Source organism: Microtus pennsylvanicus, chromosome 7 (genome assembly GCF_037038515.1).
Source record: "Microtus pennsylvanicus isolate mMicPen1 chromosome 7, mMicPen1.hap1, whole genome shotgun sequence".
NCBI lineage: Eukaryota > Metazoa > Chordata > Mammalia > Rodentia > Cricetidae > Microtus > Microtus pennsylvanicus.
The window spans coordinates 42920248-42943712 of NC_134585.1; the positions used below are offsets into that span (position 1 = coordinate 42920248).

Here is a 23465-nt window from a genome sequence, read left to right on the forward strand (position 1 = left end):
AATTATTAGTCTACTTATCACCATTCAAAAAACTTGCCTCACTAATTTCCTATGAATACATGTGGCATTTGGAGAATTAGGAAGAGGTGGTGGTATAGTCTATACTACTATAGTATTAGGTCTCTGAAGAAAACAAGTTAACTTATAGTCATTTTATTGGTTAGTGTTATTTTTTCCAAATAGAAACAGTTGTGGGTTTTTGTTGTTGTTTTTTGTTTGGCTTTGGTTTGTTCAGACAGGGCTTTTTCTGTGTAGCCCTGATTGCCCTGGAACTGGCTCTGTAGACAAGGCTGGCCTCAAACTCAAAGATCTGCTTGCCTCTGCCTCCAGAGGGCGTGAGTCAGTTGGGATTTTTAAATGATCATTAATGAGATGATGTTCTTTGGAAAAAATGAGTAAATGTAGAAAATACAAAGGAAAAAATGAAATCTCACTCAATTTTGACACCCAAAGGAAAACAATGTCATATTCAAAATTCCATTGAGCCCTCAAAAGTAGGTTAATATTAATGCTTAAGGGCTAAAATTTATATGGATGATATTGGACTAGAAACAATGAATATAAAATAGGGTGAAGTCTGAAAATATTCCATGGATAATTTATAGCAAAGCTATATATATATATATATATATATATATATATATATATATATATATATATATATTCATTCGAGTAAAGCTTAACAATATTTTCCTTAATGGCAATATCACTGAATAAGCAGCGGGTAGGGTTTCTTATAGGAAATTACACTCCATTCAAAAACATTCAGGCTGGATATCTTGGACATAGCAAGCTGTCATTATATCTCTCTGGTAGCACACAAGTAATCCAATATGGCCTCTTTTATAATAGAAACTTTGGCAAGGCCCAGAGAAACTGTTCTGTGTCACACTGGCTGTTTGTGTGTGTGTCCTATAAACACGAAACCAAGACGGTAGGAACAGATCTCATTTTTAGCATCTTATTTTTAAAGCATAGAAATTTCTCTTTAAAATTTACATGCTTGGCAAGAAAATTAAAATTAGTTTTTTGTTCTCAAAGACTGAATATAAATTTCTGAAAGAGGAATATGATAATTATAAAGATCTTCATCCTCTACAAATGTACACCAGAGACATTCCTTCCCTGCATATTTGAGGGTGTAATTGTTATGTATTAATTATATTACGTAGTCATTTTATCACAAGAGAAGTTTCATGATATAAAACATTTAAACTTTAAAATTATATTATAAATTGCTGGAAATAATGATATTGAACCTTGTTGTATAAAGTATTTAAGTTTCACCCTAGAATTAAGTCAGTTTTTTCCTATTTTCTTGCTCAACTACTTCTTTCTTTAATACAAAGTCATTAGTGCCCCCACTGAAATGCTGACAGACTTTGTGGTAAATATAAATTCCATGTTTGTGTTCAGTGTCAGAGATGAGCACAGTGATAATCCAAGTAGAAGATGACAAAGCGTTGTTTCATTATTTTTTGTTTTGCCATAAAACGAGTTAAAATAACTGCAATGTTGATCTTTTTTAAAAAGTGAAAGAGTTAAAAGGAAAAGAATTTACTCCATTTAAAGCAAAGAGAATATGGACTAAAATTGTCTATGTCAGTGTTTTCAGAAGTCTGTCAATACAGCAAGGGCTTACGACAATCTAATGACTGGTTAAGTCTAGCAGGCATTGATAGCAGCATAGGAGCCACTGGAGGGTGGCAACAAGGGGCTCTGGGTTCTTAATAGAATCCTCCTAGACCTGGCTTTACCTGGCTGATATTTAAAGTTCATCTTCATTTTACCAGGGCAGAGCTCGCTCAATAGGAGTTGCTTCTTCCTTTGGGAAATAGCGGAAAACAATCAGAGAATTACAACTACCATTTGGGGGACCCAGACACTGCTGTTCATAAGATTGTGTGGAAAGACAGGAAAGACTTGAGAAGGCCTTAAGAGTCTAACTTTGGATGAATTTGAAGCTCTGGATAAACCTAACCAGAAGACTCACAAGAACTGTAGACTACTTCCTGAATGGTTATCTAGTACCCTCTGAAGGTACCCCAGTTATCCAGCAAACTCTAGGTGTACCCCAGTTATTCATTACCATATGACTGTACCCCAGTTAGCCAGTACCCTCTGAGTGTACTCTAGTTATCTAGTACCCTATGAGTGCACCCCTAGAGCAGAGCTGGAAGATTTATATCTGAGTCTCAGGGTCTCTCTCTTCTTTACTTCATCAGTGCTGGGACTGCAAGTTCAAGACATCATGCCTTGTTTTACTGTGTGTATTGGGATTGAACTCATTTCCTCTTGCTTGTGTGCCAAGATAATAATTTACTGAGCTATCAACCCGGTACCTTGTTTATTTTTAGCTCTTTTTCTTCTTATGTTTAAAACACATAGGTGTAAATACACATGTATGTATATAATCAATAATTATAAATCTATGTTGATAGGTATATAAAGTATAAAGAAACATAAATAACACAATGAGAAGAAATGGTTATATAAAAACCAAATTTATATATAAAATATGTTATATGTGTGATTTAAATTAAGTTGTCATTAATCTAAACCACAGTGTTGTAAATCTATGTTAGGAATCATACTGAGAGCAGTCAGTAAGCAAGTAACATAAATGGTATATTTTTAAAAGGAATAAAATGGCACTGTAGAATAACATTTAATAAATAATTAATGGAACAATAAAAACATAAAGTGGAAAACAAACAGCAAATGACAAGTATAGATCTCATCTAAATGATTATTTTATGAATCTCAGACATTTATCAAATTCATAAAAGTATGATACATATATGTAGAATTTAAAATAGACATACTCTATTTTCAAATTTTAGTAAAAAATAATTAAAAATAAGAGAAGAAATATGCCACTCAGTCTGAATTAAAAGATTGCACTATTGTCTATAAAGACTCCTATAATAGCTATACAAATGTCAGACAAAATAGAATTTAAGAAAGGCTATTTTTATAATGTATCATTTTTAGTGCTTCAAAAGGTGATAGCAATGATCATTACATATGTACCCAACACTACAGCCCTAAAATACACAAACTCTAACAGAGTTGAAGACAGACATAGATAATTCAATAAAAAATGTGGAAAATTTCAATACCAAATGTAAAGATTAATGGACCATTAGGTAGAAAATTCTCAAGGAAATAGGAAGCTTGAAGTCTGTGAGATACCTTATCCTAACCGTTTTCTGGGGGAGATTCCTTCCTGAAATAGAAAAATGCATGTGCTTCTTAAGTGTGCATGGAACATTGTCCGGAATAGGCTATAAATACATTTTAAAAATTTAAATGTTTCATATTCACATTGGATTATGGTGTTTTCCAATCATAAAGTACTCAGAAAACAGCAAAATGTCCTCCACGTATAAAAACATGTACATGTTAAATACTCTGCATTTGAATTACCCATGGATCAACTATATTAAGATTCATGAGTAGAAAACAGAATTTTCCAAAACTTACCCACTGCAGATAACTCAATGTTTATAAGACCATCTTTGGCATGCTCTATGAATTGCACACCACAATCCCTTCCTACTGCCTGGGGCCAATAGAGTGAAAGCGTGAGCTGAGAGATTATCTGTTAGAAATATGGGAAAAGGCACAGAGAACACAGCCAGACAAAGTAAGAGACCTTGAGGGGAATGGGAATAACAGTCTAGAGAAAACTGTATGAATGAAGAAAAAGAGACAAAAACACACAGAACAAGTTCTTCCTGTACTCTTGGTATTTATTCACTATGGAAGCAAAGCTGAAAGTCACAACCATGAACTCCCCAGGAGAGACTACATCCAGCTCAGAGACTCCACAGCATTTCTAACTGTGGCTTTAGTAAAGGTCTTAGGAATGGAAATAAAGACAGAGGAATCACCCTCAAAGAGGAGTCAGATGAGGGGTTTCAGAGAAGTGGGTTAAGAAATGATTTACTAAGCCCTTGCATTTTGGTGAAAACGGCAAGCAGGAGTCCCAGAAGCATTAAGTATCACCAAATCCTGGAGATACAGTTGACAGTGATCTAGGCTCTGTGACTCCGAGACAAGGTATTTTAAGACATCTCTCACTACACACTACACCCTCACAACTCTATTCTTTCAACAGATCACTGTGAGAATCCCCAACAGCTGCCATCTTGTTTTGCTATGAATAAGTTGTTTTAAAACTGATTTTACTTTCAATGTTAGGTTTTCCATTCGTATCATGTAATTCTGGTGTTGGCCACCTTAACATTTCTCTGTTCTGAACCAATTTATATTACTTCTTTATGTCCCAAGAACACTCTCCACTCTCAACCGGTTTGAAGAAGCAGCAAGTGTAGGCTAGGGCCTTCCTTTTGTCACCTTTCAAAGTTTATAGTGTTCCATACTAGAATTCAGCTGACAACCGTGTAATTCCAAGTTTACTAACTGCTGTTCCTTGTCTTTGTTCGGTTTGTCCATTGTTGGTCTGGACAGTATTTTTTTTTTGAAAAAAAATGTGATTAATTGCCAACATTTAAAACTCTAAACTTTTTAGGTATAAATCTAGACTTTCGGCTTTTGGCTTCTGTGGAAAAATGGATGATCTGGCAACATTGAATCTAGGTTCCCATATGGTACCAGCTGGCTGGTACTATTTAACAGCTGTCCCTGTAGATGGACTGGGCTGTTGCCTACAGTCTTCATGTGTGTCCTCTACATAAGGACCAGTGTCACTTTACTGTGGTTAACTCACTGTTCTGGTTTTCATACAGAGGCATAAGAGGAATTTGTGAATTTTTGAAATATCATGTATTCACTGTTCTATCAAAATGGGGGAAGTATATTGAGGGTCAGTCATGTTCTCTTCTGAAAAACAGTCCAAGTTCAGCTCAGTTATTTGTTTGCTTGCATGTATTATGTACTTTGTGCAGACACTGCTGTAGCTGCTAAGGACATATAGGTGAGTGGATTAGATGTAAGCACCCAGAGAACTTACATTTCAGTCTTCCCTGCAGGGACCTGTAGCCACTGTGGTTTAAGGCTTAGTTTGCATGAAAAACAACAACAAAAATATGTGCCAGTAGTCTTCAAACCTGCACGAACAGTGGGAAAGGTGGCTGAGAAGAGGATAGTGGGCTAGCTGATTGAAATAATGCTAGAATTCAGGAGGCAGTGGGGTAAGGAATGAACGGATGGCAAATATGTCCTGTTCATTAGTTTGATGAGTGAGCTAGAAGCTATCAGTTGTACAGCCAGATCAGAGGAAGTCTGATTTATAGCAAGAGAAGAGATAATTTGCAAAGCAAGATTATGAGATCATTTGAAAATGATGCATTAAAGATGGAAAAAGAGGTTTACTCAAATATACAAATACACCTGTAGGCTGGGATATTAAACAATAAAAAAATTACAAAAATTATAGTTCATTCTAGAAGAGAGAAGGCAATTGGGGACTATGTACCTGACTGAACAAGGGCAAGGAGCTGAACCTTCAGTGTTGTAGGTGGGCAATATTGGTAAGAAGTGAATCTACCCCACCAGATTGCTGAAGCTTGCATGGTTAAGAGGAATCAGCCTCTGCAGAAACCAATGAGGGAGTGAGTGTAGGTAGGTGTACATGTATAGGTTTGTGCAAATACTCCCATGTTTGTCTGTGTATGTGTGCCTGATAAGCGTGTGAATATGGAGCTCCATGTTACCAACTTACCTCCGTCATGACCCAACCACAAAGGAGGTGAGGTTTTATCAGCTAAACAAACTGAGCTACAAATCTGCTAGAGTGACTTCAACAAGAGAGCAAAGACAAGAATGAGTTGGAAGAAGCAAAATTCTATAATGAACCATGAGACTCTTACATTACCCCCCACACACACACACACATACACACACTTGTAAAATGCTTGTAGCAGGTGAACATCATTTACTAGGTATAAAACAAAAGTAATCTTTTTGGGTAAAAAGAAATATATCTGGATAAATAACCATGACACATTAGCATTTGAAGAGCCCTTGGTAAAAACTTCCAACTAATGCTGGGCAATGAGGCATGCCCATTGACTCATCATGCCAACAGTGACATTGCTTTTCACATTGAAAGCAAAGTAGAATATCAACTACTATTACACGTGATAAGGGATTAATGTGGGGCTTGGGATTCCCTTCAACAGTAGTTTTGCTGCACCTAACTCAAAGCTTCCATTTGGAAGTGTGTTTCCTGTTATCTCTTCAACCCTACATGTGCCCACCTTTCAGGTTTAAATATTCCCAAAGAGAAGTGGCAGGTATCTGTGCCTGCTTTGTTGTTGTTGTTGTTGTTATGTTTAAGTCAGCAATACTACTTCAAACAACACAGTAATTGTCTATAGTAATTTAGTGAAAATTTTATCTGGTACTGGAAAAGATCCCAGAATAAACAATATCCCATTACTGGGATTTATTTTCAGGAAATTGATAAAAAAGTTGTTTCCTAATTGATTAATTAAAAGGATATAATAATGTAATAATGTTGTGGTAAGGTCTGTTGCTTCTTTTGCTAAACTCTCAACAAAAAAAATAAATCTAGATTATACGTAGGTTAATTCATCTATTTTTAAGATTTCTTTAACATTTTTCAATTTTATGTCTATGAGTGTTTGACGGCATGAATGCATGTGCACTATGTGCATACAGTGCTCTTAGAGACCAAAAGAAGTTACTTGATCTCCCGGAAGTGGAGTTACAGACAATTGTGAGCTTTTTTGCATGTGCTGGGGATCAAACCCAAGTCCTCTGCAAGAGCAAAAAGTGCTTCTAAGTGCTGAACCTTCTCTCTAGCCCTATATAGCAGCATATAAGCAAATGAATATGTTTTTATTAATTTGAATATATTTAAAGTAGAGAATATATGTCATTCACCTGTCTCCCTCACAGCATAGGTCAGCAGCACAGTGCACTGCCAGACCAGGCTTCTACTCTCATCATCCTGTGACTGATGGAGCCCTGTGGCCTCCTGCTGCCTTCCAGTATCACAAATGAGTACAGTGCATCAAATATCTGGATCCAGAAAGGACCACACTGTAAAATTCAGCTGTGCTTAACTGCTTGCTATGGCTGTGATAGACCAGAAGTCATCTGGGAAAGAAAGGGTTTCTTTCAGTTTTCAGGTTCCAGTCTAAAATCAGGGAAACCAAGGCAGGGACTCAAGGCTAGAGGTTAGAGCACTAACCATGAAGAGATGCTGCACACTGGCTGCTCCGAGGCTGACACTCGGCTATTTTTATTTTGCAGCCCAAACCAAGCCACTGACGGATGGCACTGTCCATGGTTGCCCGAACCTTCCAATTTAAATTCGTAATTAAGACAATGTTTCACAGACGTGCGCACTAGTCTCTAATGGGATGGATGCAATTCCTCATCCTTATTTGATGTTCCATTTCCCCAGATATATCAAGCTAACAACCAATATTAGAAAACAAAGAAATGCAGTTTTCCATGAATTTTAAATCATTATGACTAGGCTGAAACATAACCTTGTTAAGTAAAAGAAGAACCCTTGTAGTCAGCACATTTTTATTTTTTTGTCAATGAGAAATTAGTTTGCTTGTTTCTTGGCATGGGAATACGTGCTTCAGGATTTGATTGACTCTTGGAAAGCACTTCTTCATCCTGTTGATTGCGGAAGTGTCTTTCTTGCAAAAGTTGCTGAAATGCTTGAAGAAATAGTAGTTGGTTGGCAAGCGGTCAGGTGAATATCACAGATGAAGCAAAACTTGACAGTGCAGTTTGTTGAACTATGAGATGTTGGCTGTGCAGTGTGCCGTCAAGCATGGCCTAGAATTGTGTCTTTCTTATGAGCTATGGTGGCTGCAAACGTTGCTGATTTTGACACCTGTCATCAGTTTGTTGAACATACTTCTCATAGATGACAATTTCTCTAGAAATCAAAAAGGTTTAGCCACTGAAACTGGAGAAGACCACTAAATAGTGACCATAACAATTTTTTGGTACCATTTGGCTTTGGAAAGTGCTTTGGTATTCTTCAATGGTCATTGCTGGTATATAATCCTCTTTTGGTTCCACAACTCAGTTTGATTGAGGAACGGTTTGTTGTTGTGTAGAATAACAGACAATGACAATTCAAGGGGACATTTTAAATACTAAGCAACTACTTACTGAGATTTTGCCTCTCTGGTTTGATCAAATGTTGAGGGATCATGGAATAACTTTGCAGTCTTTGTTAACTTCACATGTACTTGGAAGTAGAGCAGCTTAGATGCTTGTTCTCAATTGTTATCACCAACTCCTGATAACTGGTCACTGAGCTTCAAGGCTCTTCTCTTCTTGCCAAACTTCTTGAACCACTATGTACCAAATGTACATTTGTAGTAGTTCCTGTGCCAAATTCATTGCTGAAGACATAAGTTGTCTTCATCACTTCATGGGCCATTTTGAATATGAATAAAAAATCACCTGCATCTGCTTTTTTGTCTAATATTATTTCCAAACTATAAAATAGGGAATAAGGATCTTCAGCAAAAATAAAAAAATAAAAGAAAGTAAGAAATGCACATTAAATGCTATAGAATATAAGTGTATTTATTAAAATGTATTCACATATTAGATAATATTTTAGCAATATAAGAGCTTCAATTAGTTTCTCACCAGCCTGTAGTACTGTTTCACCTTAATGTCTGTCACCTTCCCACTATCATAATGTCAAAACTCTCTTAGGCTGGCATCTTACTCTGTCTGTCTCTAGAGGCACACACATACACACACATACATATGTATGCATAGTAATATATTTATAGGTACATATGTGAATGCTGTATTTAACCAAGTAAGTAAATTACAACCTTAAGCAAGTACATCTTTTTTATATTTTCTTTGTAAATTCTCTACTCCATGTGACTCTGAGTCTGACACAAAGAGAAAAAATAAAAATTCAGTGTTCTCCATAACAGTCTGGTGGTCAATGTCTTGGTTATCAGTGTTAGTAGAGCTGAGAATAATATTCAAAGTTAGTAGTTATGAATTAAGTGCTTGGTGCTTTATTTATGTACAATGACTTCAAGTCTGTTTGTCTTTAAGGGACATACTTTCTTACTTAAGAAAAGAAAACAAAAGCAATATTACAATATTGCAGAATTCCAAAATTCAATAAAAAATAAACCACTACTTATTATCTAATAGAAATGACTATGTGGATAAGTATATGGTGAATTATTTTTTGTTTCTTTGTGTTTTTACTAAGACCAATATTTTGAACCTGAGACTGTGGTAGAAGGATATTGGGGGAATGTTTTGCTTCTACCATCTAGAAAGATTACTTTTTCTAAAGGAAGACAAATAAAGCTAAATATCATTCAATTTAGTGTCATCATAACTTACCAAGAGGTCAACATTAGGAACTCCTCTGCAAGAGGTAAATATGGTAAAATTTCATCAGAAAATATTCATTGATTTATAATCAATGTTTTTTGAAATTATCTCTACTTTTCTCTACCAAAAACCACCAGGGAAGACCACTTTCTTTTTGATAAACCACTGATGTTCATCTGAACGCAGTGAACTCTGAACTTGTCTGTTAGACACCCCTCAATAAGAGAACAACATATTACTTACTGTAGTCTACCCACTCGTTTACATATTACAACCTTTATCAAAACCATATTAGATGATTACATATTAGGGAATTACAATAATAATTACATAGAAAATGTTGACATGACTGCATCCATATTTCTAATAGCTGAAAAATGAACAATAAATTATAAACTGATTGAGAGTTTCTATGACTGAGAGATCACATTTCACAGGGTTCATACCTGGATTTCTTCCCTGGACACCATGAGTCACCCCTGAATAGTTATTTGCTTTCTTCCCATAGTAAGATATTTCCCAAAGGCCTTCCTGAAGAGTACTCTATAGCAGTCATGTTTCGAGTACGGAGAAGCACCAAGAAGGAGCGGTGGTTTTTATGGCGGATTTTAAACCAGCAGAATATGCCACAGGTAAGATGTTAATTTGTTTCATTAGGTCAGATGGTTCTCTGTGCTGTGCACCCAAATCTGGAAACAGACATAGTTAGTACTCAAATACTGTGTTGGTTAGAGGACTCATCAGCAGAGAAATGGAGGCATTATAGATAGGATAGCACTGATGATATCAACGATGTGGGAATTAGTACACCAGAGGTTTGAGATTTGTTTTGTCTTAAAGATTTATTTTTATTTTATGTACATAAATATTTACATGTATGTATGTACATGTGTGTGTGTGTGTATACACCATGTCCTTATCTAATAACCAGAGAGGCCATAAGAGAGATTCAGGATATCCAGAAACTGGAGATATAAACAATTTGTACCACCAAGTGGGTGCTGAGACTTGAATCCAGGTCCTCTGCAAAGCAGTCAGCGCTCTGAACCACTGAACCGTGCCTCCAGCCCTAGAGATTCATACTTTATCTGAAGACAGTGAAATTACTTTCTTTCTACGGGGGCTAATTGACTGACTTCACCCCATTAATGACCTTCACTTCCTCTCATCACTAATATCATATATTATCCCGATACTTAACTATTATTTGTTTCATCAATAAACACAAATAAGAGCCACATGCCTTATGCGAAGAAGTGATGAGAATAAGAAATTTAGGTCTACGGAGATACCTCAGTGTCTAAGATAAGCATTTGTCATGCAAAACTGAGGGGTGGAGTTCAGAACCCCAGCACACACATAAATGCCAGGTGAAGGTGGGGTTCACCTGTAAGTCCAACATTCACGAGGTGGGAGATGGGATTCCCAGAGCAGTTTAGCTAGCAAGACTAGTCAAATCAATGAACTCTGGGTTCAAGGGAGAGGCCTGGCCTCAATACAGAAAGTGGAGAGCACTTGATTAAAGGCACCTAATGTCAGCTCTGGTTTCTACATTCTTGGGAACATATGTGCATCATACTTACACACACATGCACACACACATCAAAAGAAAATAAGAGATTTTTAAAAGCATAAGTCATGTTCTTATGGAGCAGAAAGTCTATATAATGGGAGAACATTTATGAGAACTTATACAGCACAGTTATACTGAAGGAAGTGTGATGGGATATGTCTGAACAAGAAAGAAGAGTGGAGAACCCAGGAGACCTTGTGGAAATGACGATGGAGCCAAAGTGATGACGCAAGCACCCTACAGACTTCAAAATTAGTTATTAGCATCACTCATTTGTGTCCACTTCTGTACATAACCATTGGACACCTTTAGCTCTGGCTGATCTTCTCTGTTAATATAGTTCAAAATTTTATGATGGGAAGATAATTTGAACTGAAATGCATGTCATCTATAAAATATCTATCTTTGCCATGAAAATGATTAAGGGCTTAAAAGGACCATGTCAGTTGTCATGTAAAAAGAAATGCATATATTGTTTTTCTTTTAAATTAGAAACCTTGTAGTCTGCATACTCACGTAGAACAATGACATAGATGAGCATGTTTAGGTATGTGATAATATCAATAACTTTTATACTTCATAAAATGACACTTTTATGAAACCATAACACAAGTATATAGTTATGATTGCATTTATAAATGTGAAATAATCATTTGCATTTGTATACGCATGTACACCCTTTTATGTTCTTTTGTGAAGGAGCAGATTGTACAGGATGCTTCATGCTAACACACTTGAAGCCAAATACTTGCTCTTTTGTATCCACCAGTGTGGCAGGCACAATTACTGTCTCTTGTTTAGCCAGTTCTTCAGTCATGCTGTTGAACACATGGAGCTTTTATTTGAGAGCTTTACTAATTTTGAGCATTGAGTCTCAAGCCATATAGAGATACTCTGTTATCTTTCTTTCTTTTTTTTTCAGATTTCTATAGTGATTGACGGCACAAAGAAGGTGATAGAATTTATGTTCCGTGGTGCTGAGGGGGATCTGTTGAACTACGTTTTTAAGAATCGAGAACTCCGCCCTCTCTTCGATCGGCAGTGGCATAAACTTGGCATTGGTGTGCAATCCCGAGTCCTTTCTCTCTATATGGATTGTAATCTAATTGCAAGCCGGCACACGGAAGAGAAGGACTCTGTGGATTTTCATGGGAAGACAGTTATTGCCACGCGAGCTTCAGATGGCAAGCCTGTGGACGTAAGTGTAATAGTAATACTCACACGGTACTTCCATCATCTCTAATGTAAAGCAAAATATATCATTACGAGAGGCTTCCTGGGACCGTGGATGTGACTCCATAAGTAGCAAGCTTGCATAGCCTGCATGGCACCTGAGATTTGAACTCCAGTACCACATAAACCAGGCATGGTGGTTCATGGTGTGTCTCCAACCACAGACTGCAAAGGTATAGGCAAGGGGATGGGAAGCTCAGTTCAGGATCATTCTTAGTCACATTGTGAGTATAATGTCAGCATGGCTACAGAAGATTCAGTATAAGAAAGAGAAAGGAAAAGGAAACAGGAAGGACAGAGGGAGGAGGGAAGAAAGGAAGGAAGGAAAAACGGAAGGAAGGAAGGAAGGAAGGAAGGAAGGAAGGAAGGAAGGAAGGAAGGAAGGAACCCATTTCCTCCTTTAATGATTACGCACACAAAAACATCCCTCTCATCAACGTTTATAATGTCATTAAATATCTGAAGAATATTTATTCCCAACTCTATTTTCACAAATAATTATATTCTATATTTTATTTTCAACCTCATTTTCCAGTCAGCAAATTTAAAATAAATGTATCATGCCTTTAAACACTAAGATGATTGGGAGTAACTTTGAGCAAAAAATTGAAGATAGGAGACAAAGAAAGTATAAACTTGGCTAAACTTTTGTGTTTTAAGTAAAAAGATGGGAAAAAGACAAACTTTAAATGGTTCCAGACTATCTGATGTTTTCATTCAAGAACAATAGGCAATTCATTTAAACAATTTTACTTACTGCATTTTCCACAACTTATAATGTCCTTTTAGAGTTCCTTTGCACAGAAAAACAGTCATTAAATCTAACAGTGGCTCATTTGGATGAGCAGACAGCTAGGAAAACTCAGATGAAAGGCCCTTTAAAAATTACATTTTGAAGCTAAGGTGATATAGACTTACTGTCGATTTTCTTGCAAAATAAGGGCTGTGATCTTTAAAGGGAGAGATCTGCCTATATTTAATAGCTAAATATTTTCTTATGGGTAAAATGATAAGAAAGTCTCCAGAAATCTGAATGCGGATGACTGGGAATAAATGCCAGAGGTGTAGACACAAAGTGCCGACAGTGAAACTGAATTTCAGAAATAAAGTTTGGGAGTATGTTATTTCTACAGATCTGTTTGGAAGGAAAAATGTATAGATACAAATACATATTTAGGAAATATGTATCTTTTGTTTGTTTTTCAAGACAGGGTTTCTCTGTGTCACTTTGGAGTCTGTCCTGGAGCTCTCTCTGTAGACCAGGCTGGCCTCAAACTCACAGAGATCTTCCTGCCTCTACCTCCAGAGCGCTGGGAGTAAAGGCCTGTGCCATCACCACCTGGCCAGGAAACATGATTTTTAAAGCATTTTTCTCCTAGAGACTGTGCGTGAGCAGATCAGAAAGACAAGACTGTCGGGCTCTGTGGTCAGGATGATGAGGAATAGGCAGAGTAAAACAGCCTGTCCTGGGGACATGACAGGGCCACAGAGATTGCCTGCTAGCTTGAGTCACAATCTCAGCTTGCATCTGCTAATTTGTCAGTGACTTCACTTACAAAACAGATTTGGTGGAGTTGATTGTTGTAATAGTATTGGATTTTCAACATGGTTACTTATTCATAATCTGGTCTCTACAGATTAGAACATGAAAGAAACACACACACACACACACACACCCTAAAACAACAACAAAGAAAAACCAACCTAGCAATCAACCAAACAACAGCAACAAAAAAAAAAATCCTTACTGTTCTTTGCTCTCCAAAACCTCTAAGCTTGTAGTAGAACTAAAATATGTCAATAAATGGTGGCTGTAACTATTAACGTATCATTTATAACTGTACAGTATACTAAGTGGGACTTTGACAAAGCTTCCATGAAGGAGGAAGCAGAGACCATAAGGTGATCCATCACCATTGTGACTCATCTTTATAATCTACAGACCGGGACATCTTGCAATGGTACTGGAGAACAAAATCAGCTTCCACATGTATTTATTTTTTAAAGATATATCCTACATATTTTAACTGGATACAAGCACTTTTATTTTCTTTTACTGATCAAAATTATGTTGTTAAAAGACACTAATAATTAACAGATATGCATGTAACTGCTCATCCAGTCATTTGAAAACATGTTTATTCCAAATGGAATGCTCATTAGATTTAGCTACAGTATGTGTATAAGTGTTTTGCTTGCATGTACTTTGTATGCACCATGTCCATGCCTGGTGCCTTTGACAGCCAGAAACAGGCATCAAATCCCCTGGAACTGCAGTTAATGATGGTTATAATCTTCCATGTGGGTGTTGGAAACAACCTGTGTCTTCTAAAGCTCAGCAAGTGCCCCTAACTGCGGAGATATCTCACTCAACCACCAAAGTATAATCTTAATTTCTAGAAGGCGAATTTGGGATTTATTGTCTTTTGGTCCAGTACATATTGTATCCTTAATAAAAATGGTACTAAAACTTCAGCATATATTTTTAATTTTTCTTAGAGAATTTCATTCAAAGTATTTTGTTCATGTCCACCATCTTCCTCCATACCCATTTTTCCAGTCTGCCACATCCACCTTCCGTTTCATGGCCTTGTTTCTAACCGACTGTATCTACCTGAGGCTTCCAGTACATGCATGGGTGTAAAGCCACCCACCGAAGCATGGGTGACCTGTCGGGAGCCAGCTCCATGAGCAGAACCAGTGCTCCTTCCTCTAGTACCACCAGCTGCCCAAATGCCAAAAAGGTGACTCTTCTGCAAGTAGAAGAAGCTTCTGTAAAAAGATTGTGAGTCTTTTGGTTTAGTGCTATTGACTCAGGATCGTTCAGGTGGTCCAGACTGTCTGGAAAACCACATATAACTCAAGTTAGCCTAGAGATAACCTTCCTCTTGCATCAAAGTCAGCAATGTGAGTAGTTCAGGCAGGTGCTACAGGGTTCAGCTTTCGAGTCTTGCTGAGGATGGCACTAATGAAAAATCAATAGGCTTTATGCAGATTTCATTAAGCATAGGTGAAAACTAAATATCTTCTTTTACTTTATTAGGAGTGACACATTTACTTCATACCTCAAATAGGATGTTTGGACCTAAAGAGAAAGCCTTTTCCATTCCATGTCCACACCTTTGTCTACCTTCCTGCAAAGTTTTACTTTTAAATGTCATTTTGTACATTAGTATATGGTAGCACATAGCAATATATCTCTAATTAAATGTTTGTCACTATTGCCTCCTTAATTCAACATTTCATTTTTATTGCTTGAGACAATTAACTCATTTCCTGTCTGAAGATCTTCCTGTGTAACTAATGGCTTCTCAAATGATCCTTAAAGTAATGAATCATAACTCAAAATTGAACGCCATAAATATGTTATGTATCCATCACTTACATTAACTTTCTTTTCCTTCTATCTGAATTGCTATAGCTCCTAATGCCTAGATTTGATTATCAACACCAATGATGCGTATTACTACTTACCTTTTACAGATTGAACTTCACCAGCTCATAATCTCCTGCAATGCAGACTTCCTAGCTAAGGAATCATGCTGTGACCTAGCAGCTACCAAGGTAGGCTAAGTTTCTTACCGGGTAAAACACGAATACATGTTTGTTATCTTTTAACTTAAGGTCTGCAGATTCTGTGTGTGGGACAGTCTGAAGTATCTCACCTGAGACTGGATGGATGAGCCCTGATTTCCAGTAGGGAGCCCTTCCAAGTACCTGTCCAAACTTCAACCACCGGGTTGTTCATTGCAATTTGATGGTGATTTGTTCTCACTCTGGACTTAGTATAGCTCGAAGAGGACTAACATCTTCCCCCTAAACCTTTCACTCTTGTTTCATCTGAGACCCCAGCTGACTGGAGGTGCTACCCCAATTAAAGTCAGGTCTTTTTTGCATTAATTGGACTCACACTTTAAGTTAAGTCAGCCTGTCTGTCTTGTATAGTTTTGCTTTGTGATACATTTTATTTTTTTTCTTTTCCCTGTCATTGCCAAATCCGCTTTTACCTGATGCCTGGCTTTCACAGCATCCTGCCAACTGCCTTTCTAGCACACCTTTTTTTCTTGGCGGCATCACCAGAATGAGTCTCTAAATCACTGGATTATATGTTTATTGTTTTCCTACAGTAGATATTTGCTTTTAACCATGGTACTAGTATACACCGAACTAAGAAAAAAAATTTACTTACATGAACAGAGTCCCTGTCTGGTCATCTTTTTCTCAAAGTCCTAAGTGGTTCCCTGTTGGCAATGAAATATCAACCCAGTAGAGTAGTCTCCCATGTTAACTAGTCTTGACTTTCTAGACAAATCATTGCTCCCACATCCATGTTCTTCATTCCCACAAAAAAAAAGAGTCAGTGCATTCTGTGTCTCACTGCACTAGTCCTCCGTACCATAATATTATATTATGAATATAATAATTGTTTTTAATTGATTGAAGTACAAATTAGACAGAGATGGAGGATTTACTTTCAAATTCTTTCATATCTATCACATTGTTAGCAAAAGATTGTCGAAGTATGTGTTAGTTTGTTTTACACTGTCTGATAAAATATTATGACCAAAGGTCACTCATGGGAGACTTTTTTTAGCTTATGATTCCAAAGAAAGAGTCCATAATGGTGGTGGGGAAGGTAGACCTGGCAGGAAGCTGAGAGGTCACCTCTTCAGCCTAAACACAAGGCAGAGAGAATGAACTGGAAGTAGGACTAGGATAGGAAGTCTCAAGGTCGTGGCAGTGACTCCCTTCCTCCAAGGCAGGGCAGCCCTCAAACAGTACCACATCCGGGTACCAAGTGTTGAACTATTCGAGCCCTTGGGGGTCATTTCTGCTGAAAATCAACAGAACCTCTTCGTTTGCTGATTTGTCCACTACGAAGTTGTGAGAGGGAATAATTCTAAAAAACTCACCGAAAGCACATACAGAAAACAAAAATCCAAGATTTGACAAAGTTCTATTTCTTTGAATCTTAAATTTCCCCAAATTTCTACACTTGCTAAGAAGTCTACATGAAATTTTAACCAGGGATTTTTAATTCAAGAATTCACATAACTTCTCTCATGCAGTTTGAGTAGCAGGGTGAAAATCTAGCCAAATATCTCCAGTCTTTCAAATATTTTGTCTTAATTATATAACTTGGCTGTACGAAGCACATCTCAAACTCAGTTTATGGATCCCATTCCAAGCGAAGTGAAAGTCTGCCAAATATCTTTCTATAAATATCTGAAAAGATAACTTGAATGCCAATCTACAGACTTGAAATACCAAGGCTGCCTGAGCCTATACCTTTAATCATGAAATCCAAAAGTTTCTTTTAAGTGGTTATGATTGTATTTTATTAGGGCTCTTAAAATAACCATCTTCTGCCATTTAAAAGTAATACAGTGATGGTTTAATATCCGTAAATGTAATATTCTTGACCAGTATTCATTGCCTTATGTAAACTATGGTACTATAAAAATGGTTTATATATGTATAGGTGAAGAATTGGATAAAGTAACTTTTAGTAGCTAAAGTAAGACTTGACATCACAATTGTTAACAGTTCTTGTTACTTTCACACTGCTAACCTTAAAATTAAATAAAAATAAATAATATTTATAAGGATTATTTGGAAATTGGTTTTGTAGTTGAAAATAAGTAAGGAATTCTTACCAAGCATATAAAAACAACCAAACACAGTCGTTCTCATGTTGATAATTGTTTGGGGTGAGGACGTCACCACCCACTCTGTAGTTAATAATAAATAGCAACCTGACACATTTCACGGACACTTAAATAAGATAATCATACAAAAGTCATTTAGACACACTGGACGAACTTTTGATCGCAACCGTTTTCTTTGCTTTTTATTTTTGACAAACGTTTTAAAGGGGTCCAGAGAAATGGCTCAGTGGCTAAGATCACTTGCTGTAGAACCATGTGACCTGAGTTCAAAACCCACCCACTCAAGCAAACTCCACAGGACTGATGATGTAAGGGGAAAACTGCTTAGAAAATAGTGAGTTATCTGGGAAGAATAAACAGTCTGAGTAGTGCTATTATTTCATCTGAGTATAATTTTTAAGATCTTGGTTTTAAAAATGTGTTAGGATAGCCAGTGATCACCGAATCTAGAAGCAACGAGCATGAAATCACTAGGGCTAAACATAGGAATCTGATCCCAGTGTCTCGGGTGCTGTTTGTTACAGGTTTTATTATTATCAAAAGTATTAGAGTCCTATCTATTAAAAAACAATTTATTAATTCTTATTTTAGAAAGTAAATACAAGAAGTAAATAAATATAAGGACAAAAATAGATATCCACCATGGTCTCACACCACAGAAGAAAACCCCCAAGAATCACTCATGTTCATAACCTGAAAACGTGTTTGCCCTCATGTGTAATCTGTAGTACACAGAGCAGCTGGCATGTTCTTCCACCTGTTGTTTTCACTTTACCGAAGCTGCAAGTAAAGAGATAAGCCTAGGACCAGTGTGGTGTCAGGTGTCCACAAGAGCCTTTCTCCTCAGAATCACCTTGCTAATCAATTTTCCTCTATATTATGAAGTATTTCTTTTAGTTACGTATGTAGATGTGAGGCGTGTGCATGCGTGTGCTTGTAGGCGTGTAGATATATGCTCTGGGTGCAGGTGCAGAAGAATAGGAGAGAGCATCAGAGGCGAGAATAACAGCTGGGGCTAAGTCCCCAGTTGTAGGTGGTGAGAACTGCCCTTGGCCTCTCTGCTAAAGTGGTCTCCACTCTTAATTGCTCTCTCTTTTGCCTCCTTAACTAAATTGGGATGGGAGGAAGATTTTCTCTCTTTCTAACCAAACTTAACTTTATGTTGTTCCGCATGCTCTAAACTCACAAGATTTGATATCCTCCACTTTTATAACTTTAAAGGACATTGGAGTAGAACAGAGTATACTTATTGTTAACTAATTATGACCTTAGCATGTGAAAAGAAGTAACTTCCAGCTTTATGTACAGTTATAGCCAACTTCTTGTGGTAATTATATTTTATCAATTAAATGTACGTGATTTTAAACTTTTGTTTGCCAGATACTTTTTACATTTTGCTTGTGTAAAGTCTTGTATATAATATTTTAAATGTACAATATTACTATACTTAGCTAATCAGTTTTCGTATATTATTTGTGTGTTGTCAGTGTGGGTAAACACACTGGAGGATTTGTGATAGAACAAAAGTGCGATAATTTTTAAACATGGATGACAATGCTTCGTTAATAAGAAGGAAGGATGGCTGTAACTATCTCTGGTTCTATAGGACGAGCATCTAGAACTGACATCATTCTCTTCATTCTCTTTGGGGATTTAGTGCCCTGAGCAAGACAACCTTGGAAGTACCACTCCATCGTGGGTGACCACTCACACTGGTGAAATGTCTTTATATCTGCCGGGAAAGCAGGAACTTAAAGACATTCCAATCAAGGTATGCTAGCCTTCATATGTACGCAACAAAAGGTCACTCCTCACAGTGCTCTGGACTCCTTGACTGAGGCCAGTGGTCCTCAGAAGGTGCCTTTTCTTCAGTGCTGGTGAAATCAAATATCAAAAACAATACAGCCACCAAAATACATCAGAAAAAGAAATCTAATTTTCATTTTTTGGATTTTGCTTTTCTTTTTTTGAGATATTATTATTATGATCATTTTTTCTTACATCCTGACCACAGTTTTTCTTTCTTCTCTCCTTCTAGTCCCAGCCCCATGTCCCCTCTGTTTCTCCAACCCACTTCTCTTCAGAAAAGGGCAGGACTCCCATGGATATCAACCAAACATGGCATATCAAGTTGCAGTAACACTAGGCACCTCCCCTCATGTTAAGGTTGGACAAGGCAACCAAGTATGAGGAAAGGATCCCAAAAGCCAGCAAAAGAGTCAGAGACAGGCCCTGCTCCTACTGTCAGGAGTCCCACAAGTATATGAGGCTACACAGCTGTCACATACATGCAGAGGGCCTAACTCAGACCCATGTGAGCTCCCTGGGTTTGGATCAGTCTCTATGAGTTCATATGAGTCCAAGTTAGTTGATTCTGTGGGGTTTCTTGTAGTGTCCTTGATGCCTCTGGCTCAACAATCCTTTCTCCCCCTCTTCCACGGGGTTTCCCCAGCTCTGCCTCATGTTTGACTGCGGGTGTTTTTTAATTCCCTTTCAATGTGTGAAAGTTACAATTAACAGAAAAAAAAATGAAGAGGAAAAACACTGTATGACAAGGAAGTATGAAGTATGTAAAAATGCTAGGAGTCCTGAGTACACAGCACGTGCTAGGAACGGGCTGCAGTTTGGGAATTTGGTGCTGAAGGAAAAGTGCCTGATCTTCAACAAAGACATAGAAAAACACTCTGTATAGTAACTTCTCCTTTGCTGTCTGATGATTATATTTGTGCAGCATCTGTACATATTTAACTAAGTGGCTTTCTTCTATTAATTGGTTGTCTCTGTTGGGCATATTCAATGTATTAGCTTCATCTAAACCTATATGGTTCTTTAAGCCATGATGCTGGGCCCATGGACTTTCATAAGCATCCTTTTTGTGTTCATAGACATGATTAGGTGTGTTCTAAAATAAGGCCATTGGAGAAATAAATAATGGAAGGTAAATACGGTAAGTGATAGGTGGGTTGACAGGTAGGTAGACAATATATAGATGATAAGATATATACATGGAGGGAGAGAGAGAGAGAGAAACAGACAGGAAGATTTGGCTTTAGAAAAAAGAAACAGAATGATTTTGACACAGGCATTCATCTTTTTCCCCCTCAGGAGGAAGCAGGCTCACCAACTCTGGGTTCCCTTGGACCTAAAGGGGACAAAGGAGAACCGGTAATTTTTACACAACTAATTCTCTTGGGATAAAGGGATTTGTTCAGAAGTAACTTAAGATTTTCCACCTCATATTTCCCATCAACACATTTCACAAAGGCTTTCAAAAACTCAACCGAGATGAAGATCTCTGTAAACCAGAGTCCTGTCAGCATTTGAGTCTGCTTCTGAGATCCTGGTAGGAAATTCAGAGAAGCTTAGAACCACGAGTCTTTGTACCTCTACGTTCTAAACAACACTGTAAAGCAGGCATGTGTCCCAGCTGCCCGTTACCCTTCCTCATTGCTCTTTCCTCCAGACATCTGAGAAACATACCCCCCTGGTACACTGACAGGTCCCTACTGAGCAGGATCCGATGGCGAACCTTCATTAGGTAGCTGTGGGAAGCTTATTACTTGAAGGTTTTAGGGGAAATAAACAGTAGGATAACTTGCTTCCTGGGATGTCACTCAGGGAAGAAGATGGAGAATATCCATGTTAGAGGCTATATGAGAATTTTAAGAGTCCTAAGAAAACTACCCAGAGAGACTGGAAAGACCTGAACAGGGCAAATGCTGCAAGCTCTTGATCTGTTAGTATGCAATCACTCATAGGCAAGAACCCATGTGTCAAGCTTTGTCTTCCCTTGGACAAGCTCAACTACACTGTAATGTTTTCTGGTATTTTGAATGTGTCTTTTTGCTAATCATATAAATTAATTTATACTATGGTCAGGTGACTGTGCTTTCCTCTCAAAGGGAAAAGAGACTTCAATTCCTCACTTGGAAATTCATGACTATTTACATAATCTAGTTGAGCTTTTTATTTTTTGGAAGGAGATTAATGCCTGACAGGGCCTCAAGACTTCCACAGAGTATGTGGATCGTGTCCCAGAGGAATATCTGTCCATCGTACTTTTCATGGGGTGGTCTGGCATCGCAGTGGGTGCTGGAGAGGAGATTTCTGAAGTGAAACGGGCCTGATTATTTCAGTTATAAATCTTGGGCTCCTTGGCTTTTGGTATCATTATATGAAAGTTCAAAATAATTAACACATTATGTAAAGACGACTTAAATCTCCTTAAGCATGCAAATCATTCCAGACACTAAATATACGTATTCCCTGTTCACCGTGTGCAAACACTGAGGTCAACGCTTTTGGTGCTTTGGTGTTTGACTCTCATACAAATTTTCATGTTGGGAATTAATATTGCCATTTTACTGATGGAAAAACTGAGGGTTAGTGAGGCTTAATTACGGCCCAAACAGCATAGGTTGAGGCTGAGAACTGAGTCCAGGTCTGCCGAGTCCGGTTTCCTTCTCTTGACAGGCCTCCATTTTGAGAGCGACTCCCTTTGCTGAAATGTACCTCAGTATTATGTGTGTTCTGTCATTCGGGTATTCTCTATTCTGTACTATTTCATCCTTATCAACTTGTGCAGAGTGTCAGCCTAGTATTCGTACCATCGTCTTACAACTGGGGGGACCATGCATAGGTAAACGGCCTGCAGAGGTAATAAAGTGAATTCCCCAGAGAAAGATGCAGGGATCAGTCCAACTCTTCCTTGCTGAACAGTGTGAACTTGGCCACGCTTGTCGGGCTCTTGACATTTTATTTTCTTAACTGAAAGGCAAGTGTTCTGAGAATTCGAACAACTAATGTTAGGGGGGAAAAAAAGCAAAACTGACCGTTAATTAGAGCAGTTTTCTTTTGCATCCAGGCTACTTCAATTGCTTCCAAGAGTCGCGCAGGGTCCAGATTCATTCTGCTTCCAGTGGAGCTAAATACAGTATCAGCTTAGTTGGCTTTCTCTGCAGCCAGTTCCGTGCAGCTTAGAGACCCTACTTAGTGGCGAGCATTGCCCTGGTTTTTAGAGAAACACTCAGTGCTGCGGAAGCGCCTTCCGCCCCTTCATCCAATAGCCGCTGAAATACCAGCCCACTGGGGCGTGGTCTATTTTGAGCAGCAAGCCTCTTGGTTCCAGCTCCTGCTCCAGCGACTAGGCTTCCTTCCTGACGGTTGGTGTTTTGTAAGTTTTACCCCCCAGAAATAAATACCCCTTTAACTCAGTCTTTAACCACGTACTTGTCCCAGGGTCTGCGTCCATGGTGGTGCAGCTCTGCTTCTAACTTTAGTTTCGTTCAGTTGTGAAAGGCATTTAACACTTGTGAAAAAGAACTATTGCCCGCAGGGTGTTTCCTCACTTCTCCAATCCAAGGTTTAACATTTATTTTATGTAATTCTAATGAGCCCGTGCAAAATGAAAATAATAGCAAGTCACTGTTATTTTATTCGATGGTATAGTTGATATATTTTTACAAAGATTTGACTCTAATGATGAAACGTCAGTCTTTTACATTTCAAAAATTTAAACCAAACTCTAGTTAAACACTTCAGATAAAGTGCTCCTATTGCTTTGTAATAAAAATACTGTATCAGATTTTTATTTTTGGCCTGTGAGCGTAACCTTTATTGGCCGAGTCATCTCTTCAGTCTTGTTTTTT

General features: G+C 37.7%; 1 protein-coding gene across 2 annotated transcripts in view; it reads left to right on the forward strand.

Annotated features, from left to right (window-relative positions):
• Col19a1 (collagen type XIX alpha 1 chain) overlaps positions 1 to 23465 on the forward strand; it is a 310539-nt gene that overhangs the window by 44846 nt on the left and 242228 nt on the right. The window contains exons 5-9 of one of the 2 annotated variants that reach the window (XM_075980561.1): positions 9851 to 9974; positions 11838 to 12113; positions 15632 to 15712; positions 19475 to 19588; positions 20923 to 20982. In XM_075980561.1, coding sequence (XP_075836676.1) covers positions 9851 to 9974; positions 11838 to 12113; positions 15632 to 15712; positions 19475 to 19588; positions 20923 to 20982 — 655 coding nt within the window. The remainder of the gene's footprint in view (positions 1 to 9850; positions 9975 to 11837; positions 12114 to 15631; positions 15713 to 19474; positions 19589 to 20922; positions 20983 to 23465) is intronic. The other variant, XM_075980562.1, reaches the window with a different exon arrangement.